General features: G+C 51.9%; 3 protein-coding genes across 3 annotated transcripts; all 3 read left to right on the plus strand.

Moving 5' to 3' along the window:
* Positions 1-301: 301 nt before the first annotated feature.
* PGKII (phosphoglycerate kinase PGKII) lies at positions 302-6,305 on the plus strand. The gene is made up of 6 exons (XM_002369980.2): positions 302-812; positions 1,673-2,389; positions 3,052-3,242; positions 3,961-4,164; positions 4,670-4,872; positions 5,494-6,305. The coding sequence occupies exons 1-6, from the start codon at positions 605-607 to the stop codon at positions 5,750-5,752; spliced, it is 1,782 nt and encodes a 593-aa protein (XP_002370021.2). The 5' UTR covers positions 302-604; the 3' UTR covers positions 5,753-6,305.
* A 1,300-nt stretch (positions 6,306-7,605) lies between these two features.
* On the plus strand, positions 7,606-14,242 carry TGME49_222030 (hypothetical protein; the record flags this gene model as incomplete). The annotated part of the gene is made up of 7 exons (XM_002369981.2): positions 7,606-9,324; positions 9,881-10,001; positions 10,350-10,719; positions 11,291-11,349; positions 11,725-12,505; positions 12,980-13,265; positions 13,511-14,242. The coding sequence occupies 7 exons, from the start codon at positions 7,606-7,608 to the stop codon at positions 14,240-14,242; spliced, it is 4,068 nt and encodes a 1,355-aa protein (XP_002370022.2).
* A 2,893-nt stretch (positions 14,243-17,135) lies between these two features.
* Positions 17,136-20,410, plus strand: TGME49_222040 (Ran-interacting Mog1 protein). The gene is made up of 5 exons (XM_002369982.2): positions 17,136-17,953; positions 18,515-18,631; positions 19,019-19,123; positions 19,464-19,552; positions 19,762-20,410. The coding sequence occupies exons 1-5, from the start codon at positions 17,859-17,861 to the stop codon at positions 19,905-19,907; spliced, it is 552 nt and encodes a 183-aa protein (XP_002370023.1). The 5' UTR covers positions 17,136-17,858; the 3' UTR covers positions 19,908-20,410.
* The last annotated feature ends 510 nt before the right edge of the window (positions 20,411-20,920 follow it).

Here is a 20,920-nt window from a genome sequence, read left to right on the forward strand (position 1 = left end):
CCAGCAACAAATAGAGCGTTCAGGTGACTGCTGGTTTCTGGGACCACGCAGAACAGAGAAAAAAGTCTGTGATAACTGGGGAACGTGTTTCATGTGTGTGCAGTTGATTCTGCGATCCAGAGGCGGCAGCGTGAGAATCGGTTCTTCTCAGCGCCCGACGCGTGTGTCACCCCCGTCTCGTGGACGAGGTCTGTGTCTCCGGAGAAAAAGCTGTTTTGTGTCCGTCAGCAGTCCCCTCCTTCGTGAACAACTGAATCACCTTTTTTCGCTCTTGATTTTCTCTTTTTAAGCTCGTTTTCGGCGTTCTTCCATGCTACCGTGGGCTGAAATTAACACCCACGCTGCAGTGGTGGCTGCTGTCTCCGTCTCCGCAACGCGGTTTTATGACTATAACGGAGCTTTCTGCTGTCTCCGTCTCTGAGTTCCTGTAGAACGACGTTCTAGAGTGTTTCTTTGTTCAAAGTCGAGTCTTCTCCAGAGAGAAGTCCCGAAAGACGCCTTCCCTGTGCATCCAGGACCTTCGAACCTCCTGAAGACATGAGCGCGGCGCCAGCTACCTGCACAACGCCAGTTTCCTCCTTCAGAGAGCGTCCGTCTTTCTCTCATGCTGTATGGAGTTTTTTCTCTTTCGAGAGTCCGTGAATTTACTTCTGAAAGGCAGCAGCTCCTTCTTCACCGTTTCCCCTTCACGCGGTCTTCCTTTCTGCGATCCAACCGGACTTCACCAACCATGGGGCTTGGGCTGTTCTTGAGGACATCGGCTGCGCTGCTTCAAGCGCTCGCCTGCTGTTCATGGCTTTCTCTATCAAACGGTAAGTATCGAGCCAGTTGTGGTTATTTTCTCTGTCGCTCTGCTTTCCAGCGAGAGAAAACAACTGAGGCGAGGTGTATACAGCGGTGGGTGTCTTTTCAGTGGCCTCTGCGTGTCCAGTGTGGAAAAAATGCCAATGAATTCCGCGCGGGTACACTCAGAAAACTCGAACTAACACGATTCGCTAACTTACTCTCCTTGTCTCACCTCAAAAATTGTGGAAAGGTTTCGCGTCCGCGGCAGTGTAACTGCCTTGTGTTACGTTCACAGGAATCGCAGAACGGAGGCTGTGTGCATCGCAGTCGCACGCTAGAGTGTTTTCTTTTCCAGTGGCTGCATAAATGAGAAAGGCAAACACATCGTTTCTGTGAGAGATAAGATACAACCCCATTCGTGCTGTCGGCCACCGTATTGTGTGCGTCGAAAGGACAATATCGATATCGAGGGATTCTGAACACTACCCCCTCCCTAGATAACTCTCTAAGCGACAGGTGTTTACCGCATGTTCCCGATAGCGACTTAGCTTAGGGTGGCGATGGACGCATTTCTACATTTGTCACTAGACAGAAGACCCCAGGTAGAATGAGGACGCGAGTACACCTGGCAAGGGTGCCTCATGGCGAATGCAGCTGTGCACAAGTCGGTCTGTCTGTCTTTACCGATGTGCTGCGTTTCCAGTGAGGATGAACTGCCCAACATCAAATCCACTATCGTTTCTACAGGTCGATCGAGACAAAGAAGTCTAGATGGACGTAGGTGTAAACAGGCCGTTCCTGAGTTGATTACCGTTCGTGTACACCGACAGACCGCAGTCTCTGTTTATGTCCGTTTTTTGAATTCTGTTTTCCCGTTCTGTTTCAGCTGTCTCGTTTTCGTCGCCGTCGTCGCGTGGACGTGTTCTGGATGCTGTGTCTCTCTCAACTCCATGCCCCCTCGCTTCTTCTCTGGCACTGGGTCAGAGCAGGTTGTCGCGCCGTTCTCCGCCAACGTCGGGGTCACGGCCCAGCGCCCTGTGCCGCCCGTTCGCTTCGAACTCTTCGGCTTTCCTCATCTCGGCGGGACGCGAGACAGTCGCAAGCTCGCCGTTTCGCTCGGAAAATGCGTTCTCTACTGGAGCCGTGAAGTCTCTTTCGAACTTGTCTCCTCAAAGCCGCCTCCTCGCCACCGCCACATCCAAAGCAGGCTTGCGGAAGAAGCGTCTGGACAGCCTAAGCCCCAGCGAGCTGCGCGGGAAACGCGTTCTGGTGCGCGCGGACCTCAACGTTCCTCTGGAGGTTGGGAAGGAGCGCGGGGAGCACGGAGATGCGGTGACGATTTCGAACGACGCCCGCATCCGAGCCTCGCTGCCCACCCTGCGGTACCTCGTGGACAGCGGCGCCAAGACGATCGTCTGTTCTCACCTGGGTCGACCAAAGACGGAGGAAGACAGGAAGCGGCTTTCTCTCAAACCGGTTGCCGACCGACTTCAAAGCTTGTTGGGGAACGCCCGAGTGCTCATGGCCCCTGCCGTCGTCGGCGCGGAAGTCCAGGCCATGGCAGACAAGATGGAAAATGGCGACATTCTGCTCCTTGAAAATGGTGAGAACGAAGTCTTGGGAGTTCCTAGTTGAATTCGGATGCGCGGACGAGATCGGGGGGGAGGGGGGCGGTTCTTCTCCCAGCGTATGGAGAAGATCCTGTAAAACAACGCTGCGGGTCGGTACACAGGTGGTGCTCTGCATGGTGCTTTCAGGCGTTGCCTCTCGAGTGCAGTCTGAAGTTCTGCTGCACACCTTGGTTGATGAAATATGTTGCACCTCCGGACTGCTGACTCTCCAGTGCCTGGAGGAATACATCCCTTCTGAAGTGTCTTTTTTCTGAGGGCGTTCTAACGAGTTTCGAATGACTTAGACCCACACTCTCCTGTCCAGCAGAACGTGATTTCGCGCGTCTTGTGTGCCTCTTCACCAACGCCAAGGTTGTCCGTTTTCGTCGACCGTTGATTTCGTTTAGTCTTCGCGGCCTTCGATGTCCTCCCTGTGACTGTCACAGTGAGCCAGCAGGAATTCTTCTCGTCTGCCGCCTGCGAGCGTGCGGTCACTCGGTTGACGCCGGGGCTTTCGAACCTTGTGTCGAGCGTTTTTCTTAAATGTTTGCTGCATTCGGTGAAGCTGTTGAGCAAACGGTGTTGGAGAGAGACGAAGACCAGCCTGAGGCTTCGGTCTGTATCTGTGTGCTGTGTGCCTATTGCGGTCTTTTAGTTCGGTTTGAAAAAGGAGAAACAAAGAACGACGAAGAACTGTCTCGGAAGTTTGCGAACCTCGCGGACATGTTCGTCAACGACGCCTTCGGCACAGCTCATCGGGCTCACTCCTCGACAGCTGGAGTCACTCAGTTCGTCAGCCGTTCAGTTGCTGGCTTCCTTCTTCAGCAGGAGCTCGAGTACCTCTCTGTAAGTTGCTCTGGGGAAGTGTATTAGCGCTGAGGAGATTCGGAGGATCTCCCAACCTATCCCTACCGTAGAAGGGGACTCCAGAGGCAGTTTCTGAGTGTTAGTGACCTTCCTAGGCACTGCACTGTCTGTACTCTCGATTCGAGATACACGTTTAACGTGAACATACCGAGATCGGCCTTCTGTTGTCCATGCACCTGTTCAGTGACGGGAGAGACGTCGAATCGAGAGGTGTGTTTCTCAGTGTCAACCAGCTATGAGGAGTCCTGACCTCAAGCTGAGGAGTGCAGGAGAACAACCTGGTCGCTGTCGAAGTCTCCAGCATGCTTCGTACCGCAGCTGTCCAGAACGTGACACAAACAAGGCGCGAACGATGAATTAAGGCGCACCCAGCCTTCAGCAGTTGCCTGCCCACATGCGCTCGCTGTGCGTGTGTCAAACCCCAGCAGGTTCTGTTGCAAGTCTTTTTCAACAGACTGTCGAAAGCTGGCGTTCCAGCATTAATATCAGAAGTCCACTCTGCGTACTTCGAAAAATTCTATGGAAGCCCTTTTGGCGCAAAAATACAGGTTTTTACCTCGTGGAAAAGAGCATGGATTTAGTACGAAACTCTTTTGCTAAGAGCCCTCTGTATCCTTCATTTCCATGGTTGAAAAAGAACGGTGTGGTTTTGAGGATCATTTTCCGTGCTTCGTTGTGGTGTTTTTTATTTTTTCAGACGGTGGTGGCCAATCCAGTCCGACCCTTCGCAGCCCTGGTTGGCGGAGCGAAGGTCTCCTCCAAACTCGGCGTCCTCCGCGCCTTGATTGAGAAAGTTGATAAACTTGTCATCGGTGGTGCGATGGCTTTCACTTTCCTGAAGGCCCGCGGCTTCAACGTTGGAGCGTCCATTGTCGAAGACGACCAGATGGAGGCTGCCACGGTACGTTCTTCGACTGTTCGCGTTTCTCCAGTTCCTGATGAAGGTGCTCGTACGTCTTTGTCGATGAGCAGGAACGTTCTTTCCGCTTGCGTCAGTTTTTTGAGGAAGGCAATAATGCGTGTTTGCACATGAGCAAGAGCATTTTGCATGCAGTTCAGCGCTATTCTTTCGCTTCGTCCACGGGGGTTTCTCTGACAGATGTTAAGACTGCCTGCTAAGTCAGTCAAACAAGGCTTTGATGCGTACACTTCATTCTGTGTGTAATGAGAGCTCTATTTAGTAAACTGTTGCTTCAGAGTGTGAAAAGCAGCTCTCTTTATATCGAAGAAGTCTCCATTTGTTTCAAGTGTAACTGCGTCGGTTCTGACCGTACCCGTCACCACAGCCTTCGATCTTCTCAGGCCTGTGGGTTTCTAGTTCTCAGATTGTCAGAGTCGTGATGGTTGAACTCAGGTGACCGAAAACCTGAGCGTTTTTTCTTTCACTGAACGTCTCGTCTTTTCAGCAACTCGAGGCGCTGGCCAAGGAGAAGGGCGTGGAACTGATTATTCCCGGCGACGTAGTCGTGGCGGATCGTTGTGCCGCAGATGCACAAACAGCCGTCGTTCCTGTGACTGAAATTCCTGAAGGTTGGATGGGTCTCGACAATGGGCCGCAGACGACGGCGAGGATTGTGGAGGCGCTTCAAGACTGTAAAACGGTTCTCTGGTAAGGGTTCAAGTCTGCGCATTTCCTCTCTGAGCTGAATGCGTATGTTTCAGCTTTCGAACTCAAGCAGAAAACAGATAAGAAATCAGCTTTCGATCCAGTGTGCAGGTTTTGAACTTCAGCGGCGGTCGACGGCAACAGCTGCGGCCTTCCGCTACGGGTGCAGACAGAACAACTGCATGAGGCGTTTTTGAAGGCATTTTGTTATACAGTCGGTGGTTCGTTAGTGTCTGTGTCATTGCGTGTTAATCTAGGATTATCCTATCTGATATTCGAGCTTTAAGTATCCGAGGGATAATTCGTCAACAATTCGTGACTGACATTGACGGGGAGTCAGGGAAGGGGTACCTTTGGCTATATAACATAATCGTCATGACAGGGAACCGTGTTTTCATAATCGCTGGTTTGGTGAAATCTGTGAATCAAGCTAGACAGCTGGTCACGCATGGTCTTTCATTCATTTCACGTTCGGAAGATACCGAGTTTGTGCCGAGCCTCCTGGGCGCAGCGCTGCGACGAGGTCAGGAGCGGCACTTGGAAAGACAGTGAGTGTCCGCGTTTTTTTGGAAGCAGTCCTCTAAGAGTAGAAGTCTCTTTCCGCCTGTGGTGTGGCATTTGCAGGAACGGTCCCATGGGCATGAGCGAGTATGCGCCTTTCGCAGCTGGCACACAGGAAGTCGCTAGAGCCCTCGCTGAAATCACTCGACGCGGGGGTACGACAGTTGTCGGTGGAGGTGACTCTGTGGCGGCAATAGAAAGGTTGGGTCTCTCCAATGAATTTTCGCATGTCTCTACGGGAGGCGGTGCATCGCTTGAACTGCTTGAGGGCAAGACACTGCCAGGTGTTGCGGCGCTTTCAGACGAAGAAGAGACGCCTTGACAGAGTGCGCGGCGAGCTGTGCGTTAGAGTAGAAAAGGACGCATGTAGAGAGGTATAGAGTGCAACATCTGCAGCGAAGGTATATCAGCAAGGACCGCGGGCAAACGGCGTACGTGCGTCCGCGTGGAGCAAACAGCAGCGCGCCCTCTCCGATTTCCCGTTGGTCGATTTTATTAAGAGCCCGCGGGTCGTCACGGTTAGACGAAGCCACCGTTTTAATTTTTCTCGCTAAAGCGACTGAGGTCCGTTTGTGCAAGTGATCCGGACTGCAGACTGGGAATAAAGGGGTCCTGCCTAGTCGCAAACCGGATGGCATGTGATTTAGGTTTTCATATTAATAAACCCTACACCCGAAGCAGTCGGGTCTAGATGACGGTACAACCGTTTGTTTCATTTGAAAAACTGTTGGTTTCTGCCGCCGATTGACACGGGGAGAACCCAGTTTTTGTGCCAAAAACTATTCGCAAGTTCCTATCCCAGTCGACGAATGGCGAAGAGCGCTCCAGCAGCCGTTGAAACAGCACACTGAAGGAATTCCTCAAAAAGAGAGCAGAATGGAACTTTCTGAAAACACAGTTGTGCCACGGTAGGGGCGTCTATTCCAACCCCCTAGTGGAGTGCGACCGCAAAGTGTTCTTGAACCCCTGAAAAAAATCGGTATGTAAAATTTTCTTGGCGCAGGGTCCGAAGTTGGCCTTCGCCATCCGTGCATATCAGAAGGCGGAGTGAGACGCCAATCATCATCCATCCATTGACTACCTTTCGAGGCAGGACTCGTTGACCAGTTAACATTCGGGTATTCAACGCCCTAAAGCTCTGTTGCCTTTTTAGGAAAGAGGTATGTTAGAGACTCAGACCACCGTAAGTGCGGCTGCAGATATTCCCGAAAGCCAAACCCATGTTCATTACGCAACCTGGCATTGCTAAGAGACTGAGGAAGGTCCAAACTACCACGTGACTTTGTTTCGACTTCTAGCGTCCCAGTTCTAAACAAAATGAGAAACGTGAAAGAACACAGGATTCCCATAGTCATGAATAAGTCTGCGACCGAACCAGCCCAATATGTAACAAGCCAAAACGGAGATGGATTAAAGGTGCGGAAAACAGTCTACCTCGTTAATCTATAAATGGCAGCAAATGACCGCATGCAGTCCTTAGTCGAGCGTCCATCGCGATTGCTGTAATTTCGCAGTTCAGGGGTGTTGTGATACCGTAGAGCTGCATTTCGTCCAAACTTTGAATTGGATACGTTTGAACGATAACTTATTACACACCATGGCAGCAAAGATGAGCTAACATATAACTTCTTTCACGGTACTCAAAAGAGCTTTCACGCCATGTACACTGCTTGTAGAGTGTCAATAAGTCGATTCCGGGCATACCGTGTATTTTACGGGTGTGTCCTATTTCTAAATGCATCTGACAATTTGGGCTGTAGATGGCGTACTCTTGACAAATCAAAGCCACTTTCCCCTCTACAACATCGGTAAGCTTTTCTTTTGTCTTCCATCCGGAAATATTCCCCGTGCACTAAGTAAAAGCTTCTTACAAATGAGCTGACGTTCATGCAAGTGCTTTTCAAAGCGTCTTGATAGCGTGACTTCGGCATTTGGTGTGCGCCAAATGCGGAAACGCGGGAGGCAAGAGAACCTCGTCTGAGCACCGAGAAAGAATAAATCTTCTACTAGAAGTGAGTATCACTCTTCTTTTTGCTACACGACAAACGTAGCTTGTTCAGCACTGTCATGACCGTTTTCGAGCCTTCTTCTGGAACAGAAGAGTTAACGGCTTTTTCAGTGTGGTCGAACTTCCCTGACGACCGTCAATTCACCTCTTATAAATATTGCATTCGTATGTTGAATCCGTATGAAAGACTGAGACAGATGAGAAAGGAGAGAGTAACAGTTGTTCTTGTCTGTAGCGCTCCCGTGGGTGCGTTTCTCCCACGGAGGAACTTGCCCTTTTTTTGCGCAATTGAAAAAGCCCCCGATCGCTCTCTTTCGGCCTTATCACGTGTTTCTACGAAAACCGGGTGTCTGGACGATGAGTTTCTTGCTCCACGATCCAGACACCAGCGGAGAACGAAAAATCACGGTTCAGATCTGTTGGTAGCGCATTCAGTCCCTGTCTGGTGTGCATGCATGTCCGGATTCTCACAGCAGGAACGTCGCCCTCTTGCTGATTTCTCGAGAGGTTTCAGTTCAGAGTTCAAGGACTGTCTCAGTGCTCTTTCTCCAAAAGCAGATTTTTTCGTTTGTCGTTGTCTACTCCTTTCTTTTCGAGCTGCCGTCCGTGTGTCGGTTCTTTCGCCACTGAAACGGCGCTTCTCCTGCGCGCCCAGGATTGGAGGGTGGCGCTTGTTTCTCCGGCCTCCACGGTCATTCATACCTCTCTTGCTTTGGATGCAATCACTGCGTTTTGCTCGCGTAACAAAGTCTCCATTTCTCTCCAGTATCACCGAATTAAAGGAAAATGCGTCGACTATCGCCAGTGTGTGCAAGCACTCTCTGCACACGGGTTCCCTTTCAGAAGACACCCGCGAGGGCGGTCTCTTTTGCCCAGCAGGTTTTCCTTCGCCTTTCCGTGCTGCTGCCGGTCTGTCCTTGTCGTTCACTCTCTGTACACACAACCTTTTCGACTCGGAACTAGACTCTTGTGATAAGCGACAATCACTTTCTGTTGTTCACATTCGTCCACGCCCTCTCTTCCCCTACCTACCCTCCATTCGTTCCGCAGAACCCACAGTGTACTGGACCCCGACATCTCCCAACAGACGCTGCTCTCCTCTCCGTCGATTCGCACTCACTTGTGCGTCAGTTTCATATCCTTTTTCATATTCCAGAAGTGACCTTCTTTTCTCCTCGCGCGCTCCCGTCCTGTCTCACCTTTGTGAGGCTGTTTCCCCAAGCGTCGCAGAGTTGCCCAGCATGCCTTTTTGTGCTCGGCGCCTGCGGTCCGTCCCTGGGGCTTCCGCGCGGAGTGCCTCAGAGGCTTCTTTGTTCCCAATCTCCTCCAAGGTGCCCCGGCCAGAAGTGGAGTCCAGCGAAACGCAGGGATCGCAGGCGTCTCCAGACTCTCTTGTCGGACCTTCCCCAGCCGGGCCGCGCGCTGAAGGCGAGACTTGTGCAATGGATTTCTACAGCGACTATTTCTTGAAAGATACGCGTGGCGACAGTGATGCACCTGAAACCTGCGTCTCCGTCCAGCCTCCTCACCTGTGCCGGGGTCGACGAACAAGTCGATCCAAAGCGCCAGGTTCCTCGAGAACTTCGACACCCAGAATAAGGTGTGAAGAAGGCAGATCTCCTTCGCCTCTCCGTTCGAGAAACCATGCGAGCGGCGACGGGAGTTCGAGAGAGATGAATCCTGTCGCGGCAGCTGAGGCTGCGGCCGTCCGCGAACGGGTCGCAGAGGAAATGGGAGAGATCGCAGAGGCTGCAGGGCGACTTTTTGATTTGGGAGGCGAACACAGAGAAAGAGCAACTGCATTTCTCTATAGGGGATGCGCTGCGCAAGTCGCCACTTCGACTGCGGGCATGTATGGAGAGATGGTTGAGAGCTCGGTCCGCCAGGTACGCTCACAAAGAGGAAAGACAAGCAGCAGTGATGCGTGCGTCTGAAACGACGTTGTTTCTACTGAAAAAGTGATGGGGATACACCTCTATTGAGTGGCGTACTTGTCCTGGAGAAAAACGACTTCTGCGACTCTGAAGCTCCTGTGTACACGCTAGAGGAAGTTGTCGTCGCGGTGCTGTGTCGTGTGAACAGAGTTGGCACTGATGCTTCGCAAGGTTTTTAGTTCTACCGTCTGTTCTCGTGGGTTTGCGGAGTCTCCCAGAACTCTGCAGAGGCGTGGAATGTTCCATAGGTTTTCACAACGCCTCTGTCGACATAGGCAACTCCTCACTCAGCAGCTGTAGAGAGGAGTGAAGAACTTGTCCCCAGGATCAGAACAAGCGAGAATACTTGGGGATCCTCGTGAAAGCGCGCCAGAGGGTAACTGGTCAGGGACGAGTGGGGATTTCAGGCCTGTCGGAGTTTCCGTTTCCTGTCTGGTTGCCGCAAGACGCTCTGCATCTAAATAGAGCACTCAGAGACACGACCTGTTTCAATTGTGTTGCTCTTCAGGTTGTTCAGTACATGAGGCACTACGGGGGGGATGAATTTAGCGTCTTCCTTGATCTCGGAAGCGGTCGCGGAGCTCCGTCTTGCATTGCTCTTTACCAGCAACCGTGGTTAGCATGTCTCGGTAGGTTTCGAATCGTCGATTCGCTCCTCGTGGAAACGGTCGCTGGATTCGAGATTGAGTTTAAAATGCAGTTCTGTTACTCACGGCATTCTAGAGTGCAACGACGTATCTCGTGTCCTGAAAAGAGACGGACAGAATCGTAGGGTTCTGCGCATCGCGTGTGAATCAACAACTTGCCGTACACGTCACCGCCGTTGCAGGCGATTCGCGAACTTTGAAAGAGAGAACAGAAGGGCGTTGTGAAGGGTCCTCTCCATTCTGGGGTCCACAAAGAGACTTCCGGTCTGTGAAAGATCCCCACATCCGCATGCTGTCCCCATGAAGGAGTCGGCCTGTCTTTCTGCGCAGGCATCGAGAAGTGCCCCCAAGCCTATTCGCTGTCTCTGGAGACGCACTGGACGGTTCTTCGAAGAGAAATGATGCAGGCGGAGCTTATTGCCCCGCCTCCGCGTTTCCCGTCTGTCCTCTGCGCTTCGCAAAGATGCGCCAGCGAAGCCGACGGTGCCCATACAGCGGACGACTCCGGAGAGGCGACTGCCCAGAAACAGGCGTCTCGCTGGACTTCCGGGGCTCTCTGTGGGAGGGGGCGTCCCGGCGGCCGAGTCCCTGAGCGCCGTCTATGCTTCACGCAAGAAGATTTGTCGGCTTTCTACCACCTGGAAGGTGTGACGCATGTCTACTCTTTCGACGCTGCGATGGAGGGGGCTCTCATCAACTGGTGAGTCGCACGGACCAACGCCGAGCGTTCTACGTTCATAAGTCGTGTACCTCGAGAAAGAGACGCGTTGCACATGCAGGCAAAGTTCCGTTGTTTCTCGGTGAGTGTGCTGGTGCCTTTTCAGTGACAACAGTTTGGTGGAAGTTCACGAGTCGTTCTAGGCAAGGAAAAGAACGCGGTCTTCTTGATGCTTTTCCCGTGGGTGTCCAAACACTGTAACGTGGGCTACACCGTCCCCGGGTGACGCTTTAGAGTTCACTGTTGTGGCGAGGCGTCCTGAGATCCGACATTGGGCTGAAATGACGTGTGAATTTGGGGGACTTGGAGAAGCACTCCGTACAGACGACAACGAGGAAGGACAGTATTGCTTGTGCCAGCCTACGTTCGTTCCTGAGTCGTGTTCAGTGCCGAGGGAATCGGGTCCCGATAGTTTCAACAGCTGTCGACCTGCTCGCGTCGAGTCGCATGTTCTTTCGTTTTCTGTTTCTCTCGCAAGTCGCCTGTTCTTTCGCTCGTTTGCCTTTCCCTCGCCACTCGTTTTGTGCTTTCTTTCGTGTTTTCCTCTGTCCAGGATCGTGCAAATGTTCATGCGAACCAAAACGTGGTATCTGTATGCGTCGTTCCGCAGCGGTGAGACTTGCGAGGGGCTCTCTCTCAACTCGGCCTTTCAACTCGACCTCGCTTAATCACGGGGATTATCTATCGCGTTCACACTGGTGTCGCTTGGCAGAAGCATACATGTTATGCATTTAACATCGTTCACGAGCGACCCGTTCTCTTCGGTGACCTTATGGGTTCACCTATGTCTTCAACCTAAGAGTCGAATGCACAGACACTGTAGTCCAAGAGTACCCCGGAGCGGCGTCCGTCTCCTCGACAGCACACGGGGGCAGACGCGATTTTTTTTTTGCCGAGCCTTCCAGTTCGCATTTCGAGAGTTTTCGACCGACTGCAGAGGCGTGCTTCAAGGCGTTGTGCTCTCGCAGTTTTCTTTCTCTTGTGCAGATTTGATTTCGAAGTTCGAGTTGAAAGGAGCGTCGCTCGTCGGGCAAGTGAGCAGCAGCATGTGGGTTTCGTCTGAAGGCCGAACCACGTACATTTACGTAAAGGACGACTGGCGCACATGCAAAGCGTATCACCGTCGGTGGCTTTCTCAGTTTCTCTTCTCCAGCAGCGTCTCATCGAAGACGCCAACAGGCGAGGCCGGAGCGCCGGGAGTCTCGAAGCCCGAGGCTTCTGGGGCGGCTGTGGGCTTCCAGGAGGAGCAGAACTTGGCCGCCAAGGTGCTCCAGATGACGGCGGCGGAAACCTTTCGACTGTTGTGTGTTCAACAAGAAGCGATGTGGGACGAGTTCGAGAACCGGGACCGAACGCCGTCGAGAAGCAGATGTCCGCTCCAGGCGCAGCGCGAGTGCGATGCGTCGCTGCGGTCGCCCTCGTCTCCCTCTCCCGCGAGCGAGACGAGAAGCCGGGGAAGAAGCACTAGCAGACGAAGAGCGAGCAGCGTGAGCGGAGCTAGCCGACACCTGCAGCTCCAGACACTGCAGCTGCAAGCAGCTAGCCACTGTTGCGCAGAAGACAGGCTGCCTGACTGTCTCCGAGTCCACGGGCGTATCTGGGCGACGGAACAAGATTTGGAGGAGAAAGAGCCGAGAGACGTGGAGAGGCGAGAAGCGGTTCCTCGCGACACCAAAGGGGAGTTTTCCACGAGCGAGGAGAACGAAGAGAAGCTGCTACGTCACGCCGTGAAGACCTTTAGGGCTTCATTCGTACGCATGTCCAAGTGGTAAGCTCGACAACTTCCCGGCTAAACTTTGAGTCGTCTTGAACCAGCCTCGAATCGTCAAAGGAATATGCATCAGCGTACAGTCTCCAGTGAAACAGTGTATAGTGCGCAAGTCGAAGTATACAGACCTTACCTGCGCTTGACTGCGGAACGTGGACGAGAGAGTCATCAGACTCGGACGATGTGTGGTGCTGTCTGGGTGGCTGCGCATTTGCCTGCTTCCCGGTCTCCTTGCATGTCTCCAAGGCGATGTGTTCACCTTCTTATCGTCCGCGTTCTAGATACCACAGATGCCGTTCGTGCTGTCAGGTCGCTGGTCCCCCTTCGGGGCACTGAATTGCGGTGGATGCACAAGTTCCACATATTTGGAAAGTCGCCATTTGCTTTTTTACATGCGCCTCGTGGCTTCTCAGGACTCCTTGCATGCATTCGTTTCCCCCCTGTCTGGGATATGTTTCGGCGTCTTTTTTCCAGGCTGCAGCCTCTGACCGTGCTGGACATGCTTCGCCTGGCGTTTTTGCCTGGTGAAGGTCAGGAGGCTTGGCTGGAACAACGCCAGCAACAGCTCACGGGCGGAGGCGTCTTAACGCGAACTCGGCGGCCGACCGCTCGCGGCTTTGATGAACAAGAGCGACGGAAAGAGGAACTGGAGAGAGACGGGCTTCTGGAAATGTTGGCAAAGGCTGAGAACCCTCAGGAGGCGGCAATGTGTCGCCGGAATCTCGAGCTGAAACTGGAAACGACCAGGCGAGATCGCTATGTGAGTGGACTAGGCTTTGTGTGGGCTGGTGAGAAGACAAAGTGTAAAAGGTTCACAAAGACAGAGTGTGACTTGAAAAGGACTGTAGATCTTGAAAGTTTCTGTTCATCGAGTCCAAGGGAAAGACGCTTGTTTGTCTCCCGGGTTGTGGCACGAACGTTTAGGTTCCTGGTGTGTACCTCACACTGTGTGGTTTCTCAAGGCGCACGCTTCTTTGGCTGTTTTCCCGATTGTCTTTGTCGCAGTCGATTTTCCCCTTCAGCCTCCTACAGGACTCAGAGCTCTCTCCAGAACTTCTGACGCGTGTTAACGAAGATGCACAGGCAGTCGCAGAGTCGCTCGCCCACCTGCTGTCTTCTCCGTCGCCTCGCACCTCATCTGTTTCCCCCCTTTCGTCCCCCCTTTCTGCGAGAAGGCACTCCGCCGTCGCCCCGGTGTCTGTACAGCGCAAGTCGCAGGGCTTGCCTGTGTCTCCGCAGAAGCGAGACCTTCGCGTGCGTGTTGTTGACGCTGCGCAAACGGTCTCGCCCTGTCGGCCCAGATTTTCTGCGCAGCCAAACACCTTGGGCGAGTGGAACTGTCAAGATAGCAACATGGAAGATGTCGAGCAAAGTGTGTCTTTCTTGGGTGGGTCGCAACCCTCGGTGATGCCGTCTTTCGATTCCACGCCTCGTCGCCGCAGCCGCCGCTCATCGCCTCACAAGGAGCTGACGAGCTGCCGGCGAAAGTCCGAATTGTCGCCACAAATAAGCTCGAGAAAAGAAAAAAACGAACATACACCTTCGCCGCCGCTGAAACGGCGCGGAGCCGGCAATCCCGAAGAAAGCAAGGCAATGATAAGCGATCCGGCCAGTTCCCGGATGACTCCCAAAACTCGTGCAGCCTACAAACTGATGGAATTGGGATTCGACGCCTTGGAAATACGCACTGCCCTCAGTCGCCGCAAGCGACGCATGCCTGAAGGTCTGGATAACTGAACCGAGGGCTTGCGTGCGTGTATGGCTGGCGACAACAGGGAACCGAGGGTGTTCATGACGGTCGCAGGCAGTTTAGGGTATAGACGGAGTTCGGGAGCTGGTCCATTGCGGCAGAACTCCGTGTAGTTTGTGTGCTTTCGAATTGTCAAGAAATAGTGAAACTTTCAGAGGATTCGGATCGTTACCTTAGCTCGCTAGGTATCTCACTCTTGTAAATTGATTCATCTATCCTCGCAGTGAAATATGCAGCTGTGCAGTCTAGATCAGACGCTTTCTCAAACGTGGATGGTCGGGGGACCAACACAGAATGAAAAAACTGCTAGGGACGCTCGCATTTTCAAGTGTGCCTCTGATACACAAAGTGACGAGACTCTCACTTGTGGAGTGAAGGCTGGACTGCTCATGCGAGTTACACACATAGGCGTGCTGATTGTCGAGCCGCGATTTCTTCCGGTGCTTTTCAATCAGAATGAAGAACGTGTTTGCTTGTTCGGGGTGAAGTCAATGCAGAATGCATCAAGGACTTGTGGTTGGTGAAATTAAAGGGGGATCCGGCGGCCGAAGCAAGGCTTCGACTGTCGCTCTTCGTTTATCTCCTGCAAGAGTGCCGTGTGTTAACCGGGGCAAGGAGACGTGCTGTCAATCCAGGGAACACACTTGCGAGCAGCGGTATATAGAAATAATGCCTCGCCCAAAAAGCGTTTGTCGTATCATGGTGTCAATGTCTATTCATGGCTGAAGCACTCGATGTGGCACGAGAGTGTGAGGTTGTACCAAACGTTCGCTTCACGAGCTTCTATATTTGCGACCAACGTGAGGGCTTTTCTTCGTAAACATCCATCCGTGGGAAATGTCGAGACGCTCATCGCAAACTTTTTCTCCAACTCCCGTCAGACCCGATGTGGCTGTTGGCGTTTTAATGGAGAGTGAGTCATTATGGCTGCACGGTGCGTGTGTCTCAGAAGGGCTAATGCATTGGTCTCCGCTGATGAATTCAAGGATTTATTCACTGTTCGATATATTGTCTAAATTTGCTCATTTTTTCAAGTGAAGCCGGGTTTTGGTCATTGTTTGGTACATACCAAAGGACTATACTGCTTCTTAAGTCATACGGTCCTCTACGGATCACTCTCTGACGTCCAGGTAAGCATTCGGGCTGTTACACAAGTGCATGGAAGCACGCCACATTGCCAGCAATATGGTGAATGAGTGAATCTAGAGGGTGTCTACACATGTGAGTGGTAACTCTGCTCATCGTAGGCTTTGCCACGGATCGCAGGTACGGGACACTCCGCTTGTGTTACAGACAGGTAAAGCGCTTCACGAGTAGCTATTCGGAAAAAAAGAAAACGGCAAAGACGGGGACAATATACTGTTTGAGGGTACTTTTTGGCAGAGGAAAATTTGCTTTTTTATCCCAACGGCGGACAGACGGAATGGTTTTCTCATGGAATAGCATGCAGATGCTGTCGGTAGACTCCCTGACCACAGAACGGTGTTCAGTGGACCGAGGAAAAGAACTGCTCGCAGAATCATCCATTGTTCTGAGATGTTATCTGGCTACCGGTCACAACTTCCTCTCCCCTGGAGACAAAGGAAAGGTTCAGTGGCACTTCTTCGCTGTCTCAGAGGCCCTACAGAGCGTAGCGTGTTCTTTATTCTTGTGTACCGCCATCTGGGCAATCTTCAGGTGTCTGAGGCTCATAGCAGTGCGGGAGGCCTGTTTCCCTGCTTTCTCTCTCCTAAGAAATCTGACTGCACCGCTAAGTCGTGCAACTTAACATTACAAAAGTGAAGAGTCAATTTAGATAGCAAGATGCTCAAGGACGGGTTTAGGGTTACCGCCTGATTAGAAATAGTGTCACGTTGTGAAGGCGTTATTGTTAGCCTGGTCTATAAGGTATATCGAGGAAAACACGACACTAAGTTTGTCATTTAGAGATTCTGGAAACTTAAACTGCAAATAACGGTTTGATTTACCATAAAGGGGGGGACCCACCTCGGGCTTTAGTGTGTGCCACTTCCCTCTTTGTATGCCTGTGGATTGCTGATCTGCTCCGCATTTCCTTGGAACAAAGTGCGCTTTCCGTCGCTCGTGGTCACCTTGCAGTGGCGTGTGTTTGCGCTTCGCTGGCAGAAAAATAAAAAGACTAGCGCGTACGTTGGAAAAGCACTGTGAACTCCAGCGTTGCCTTGTCGCAGCATAACCAAAGTGGCACGCGTGCAAAAGGAAACCATCAGGAAGTCTGCGTGTCACGGCAAGTTTTTTTGTCCGGTAAGAAGCTCAGTTCATACTTCGGTTGTCGTGCATGTCAAAGCGCGTTAGTCAAAATCCAGCGCTTCTAGCGTAGGTTTGTGGTAGAAGGGAGCTCGTAGCGTACTCCTCACCATACCCCTGTCTGCGACGGACAGTCTCTTTGCATCTCTCGCTACACACAGAAACCCAGTCGATCACTTGGCGAGAAACTCGTCTTTTCATCATCATGATAGGTCATGGGAAGCTGCGGTGGTTCTTGCGAGGAGAGTAGCATTCCCGGTACTAACCCTAGTTTCGAGTCCCGTTCGGCCGCTGTGGTGGCTGCTCCGGTCTTGTGTGCCCGCAGGTTGACACAGTGTGGCTCATCCACGTCTACTTCGCCGTTCCATATCTCGTACGCAAGCAGTTTCTTCATCGAAGGAATTACAGAAACTCTGCTGGAGCGCAAGGAAGCTCAAAGGAAACTGAACCGGAAGTTCCACATGTCTTCCTTCCCTTGGAAAGCCGGTGTGCTGGCCAGCCACGCATGCGGAGCGGCAACGCGATATTCGCACCTCAGTGTTGTGGACGTCGATCCATTTGAGTCTTTCACCCGTCGCTACGTAAGGGCATCTATCCGTCAGCACGAACACAAAAGCACGTTCTTCTTCGTTGAAAGTTCCTGTAGGTGGCTTTTCTGTTTCAAGTGAGGCGAGAGAGGCAACTCCTTCGCCATCCCGGCTCATACGTAACACAGTGGCAGTTAGCAAACCCTGGCCCCCCTCAACCCAGCGAACCGTGACTTTTCCGTTTCGACTTTCTTTTCTTTCTTCGTGGAAAGTCGGTATGTTCTTTCGGAAAAGTGCCGCCGTCTGTCTGAGTTGACCAAATTGTGGTATGGAGTTTGTCTCTGACGATCTTCCGCTTCCGGCGGTGAAATGTGAGGCGAGACACAGAAGCCAGCAACGTTACAAGGCTGACCCACCCGGCAGCATTGCGTGAGATTCGCATGTATTGGGTCCACAAAAGACTGTGCGCTCCTCTCTGCGTAGTGACTTCGCATCATAATCTTGCCTCATTCACTGTTAACGAAAGAAGGGCTTAGGCGTTTCGTGGTCACAGACAGTGCTCTTGTAAAGAATGAGGGCGATGTAAGATTCTGACGATCCTGTGGCGGGAGTGTCATCCAGGCCCCCTATATTTTCATGCAAGGAAGGGTAAAGGTACTCTGCACATGTCATTCGAATGGTCGTCGCTTCGCTCCTCTGAGTTCTGGAGTTCTCCGGTCCACTCGGCTTTCAGGTTTCTGCCCATCTCGAGTACTGAAGCGACGCTGGCATCTTCATTCAGAACTCTGTTTGCAGGCCACATAAAGAAAATATGGCCGACTGTCAAACGCGATTCCGGATGGTCCGCGTGCCTCTTTTCGGAGGGGCTATGGCTTGTGACCTACCAGACACTTTCAAGGATGTTAGGTAAGGAAAGAGGAGCCTCGGAATCGAAACCACGCGACACTTTCACGGACGTTAAATGCATACGGTACTCAATTGGGTATTTCAAGCGTCTTCTGGGTGGATGGAACTCCGCAGGCATATGCTTGCCCGAGCGCATGTCGTTCTGGTCCAATACCAACAAGGCTATCCACTGCGCAGCGCGCTTAATGGCGCTACAAAATGATTAGTCGAACTGTCGGACCATCGACGCTTGCATACCATGGCGTGAACACGTTTGAATCACCTGCCAAGTGGTGTAGAGCCGCAAGTGACTGGTATAGTATTGAGGTGCGCAAGAGCTGGAGTATTTATCGGCTGTTGCTCAAAGGCGTACACTCAGTTCGTGTGTCACAAGAGAGACTCGTGATGGGCGCAGTTGGCCGTATAGGTGCAGGAAGTCATGCAGGTGGACGCACGAGGTCCAAACTGTTGAAGGTACTTTGCGGCGTCTTCACACTGGCGGAGTGCAGTAAATTACACGTTTCGTGAGATCTCCAGAAACTAGGCTGAGATGCGTCGTGTCTCTTGCCCTGGCTTTTGCAGCACCATCCGTCAAGTGCCTGACAACCAAGAAGTTTTCATGGATATGAGCAGCGAGAGAAGTGTCGTTATCGAGATCGTTGAATATCAGGAAACTGTTTCGGACGGCGACGCAGCCAGGTATGCTTTTCGCAGCTGTGCAACGGAACTGAACGGAATTTTCAAGTTCGTGTGAAACCTGGATCTTTTGCCTGTGGGCGAACCTTCTGCGATTCACTCGCGAGTGTCTGGGGTGACAAGTAACTCTTGAGATATCCACTTTGCGACCTTCGACTTCGCGTTGATGGATAAACGGCGAAGTGCGAGTAACCGGATTATCTTGAAGAATAGTACTGACCGTCTTTCTTGTCGGCATCAAGCACGTGAAACAGTCTCGATCTCTTATTCTCACGTTCTGCTGAGTAGAGGTGAGGGTAGAGATGAAGGGAGTGAAAGCTCGTAGTCGTCACCCTTGCCTACCGTCGCCACTCTCAACCGGTAGGGGTGCCTCTCCGCTCCTCTCTTCAGATTTTTTTTCTGTGACCTGGCGAAGGAGAATGGCGCTACAGAGGTCCAGCGAACAAGCAGCTTCATCTGGAAGGACGAACCACAAATTCCCGTCTCAAAACAGTTGTAAGTTTCGGCGTCACCTAATGCACTACTCCCGACGATCGTTTTTTGCTTCCCTCGAAAGTCACCATTTTCTGCTCAGTGGGCGGTGGAACACGTTTGGGCTCCTGAGGTTCAAGAACTAGTTGATGTACTTGTACGGTAATCATATCAGTGCAGCACCAATTGATGTGTGCAGCCTTTTCTGCGCTCCTTAGCATCACCACTCTCTATTTGCATCGTACCGGAATGGTGTTTGCGAGAACGGTGCTGTGACACCGTGGCAAAGATATCCCACACTGTGCCAGACAGTCGTGATGCTGCAGCTGTGACACTGACCTGTCGGTATTTCTGTTCTTTTCAGTGTGGTCATCGTGACAGGGGGTGTTCAACAACTTTGTCAGAACGACCCGAAACGAATCCCGGTGCAATTGGGTATCATCCGGCTTCCAGGTAAGGTTCGTTATGTTCAGGTGCGTCCACACCTGGTTGGAGACGCTAGTGTCGTTCCTGCGTCGAGACTCGCTGTTTCTGAAGAAGGTAAACACGTGACCGGAATCAGTGCATTGGACGATTCTGCTTCTGATTTCCGCCTGCACTCTGGAGGAGTATGTCTTCTCAGTGAACAGACGGTGGCGTCTCACTTGTGTTGATGCGTTCAGGCCACAATGCAGAAATCCTCATTTCTTTGTATGGCGAGCCATGCGACGGCGAACAAGACGCGTCCAAAGTCGAGAATGAAGATAGTGTGTTGTTCAATCGGCTCATCGGCACCTTTGTCATCACTCATTTTTCTCTTTTTGAATGAATGCTGGCAACACCCTGCAGGAAAGGAATTCTCATCGTTATTCAGGAACGCTATAGTGTCGCTAATGGAGCGAATGTTTCTCTTTGACGGTTCGCAGTGTAGGGCTTCCTCGCAAACCGCAGCGGCGATCAAACAACAATTAGGGTGCGTACGGAAACTCGACGTGTGCACTTGGCAGAATAAGAAGTTTTTGCCAAGAGGACCACTGTATGTACCCTTCGCACACCTTGGCAGACCGCGAAAGGCTGCAGACGTTTGCGGGATCTAACAAGGGCACATTTAAGGTTACTTTTGCCGTTCACTTTATTTTCTTACATGAGACGAGTATGGACACTGGTGCACCTGGACGGTGCTGAGTATGTATTCGAATGCCGAACGCCTTGCTCGTCATACGCGTGAGTGGATCATAACCTGGAGTAAATGCTGATACAAGTGAGAGCATGTGTCGAACGAAAATTAGTGTTCACGCTGATTTCGATGAACGAATCGAAATGTTGCGCGAGAATTTTTCTCGAATGTTTAACTTCTGAAAGTGCATGTCTTTGCATACTAGGAGTGTCAGATGTGAGTATTAACACTTTGAGAGCAACGGTTATAGGGATTCATGGACAAAAGGGCATGATCAAAGGAAAAGGCTCACTGAGTCTTTGTACTGTTGGCACCACTGTAGACATCCCCAATTTCCAAAAGCAATCTATCTTTTTAGTGTTGGTAACGGCGGTTCTGTTCGCGGCGCGGAGGGGAAGTGAATTGCGAGAAGGCACCAGCATTTCTGAGCGGGCCAACTGCACATGTATGTGACATCGAGTGTGCACGATTGGCGGAGAAATCACGTTTACTGTATTTTACCTGGGGTAGCATCTCTGACGGGAACTCCAGCTGCACTCGTGATTCTTTTAGTTGCGGAAAACAGGCGTCTAAGATGCAAAAGAATAAGCACGAAGCGGCAGGTATCCAGCAATTCACAAGGGTCAAATCGTTACCCGTACGTGGATCTGTGACTGCTAGAGTTG

Source organism: Toxoplasma gondii, chromosome II (assembly GCF_000006565.2).
Source record: "Toxoplasma gondii ME49 chromosome II, whole genome shotgun sequence".
Taxonomy (NCBI): domain Eukaryota; phylum Apicomplexa; class Conoidasida; order Eucoccidiorida; family Sarcocystidae; genus Toxoplasma; species Toxoplasma gondii.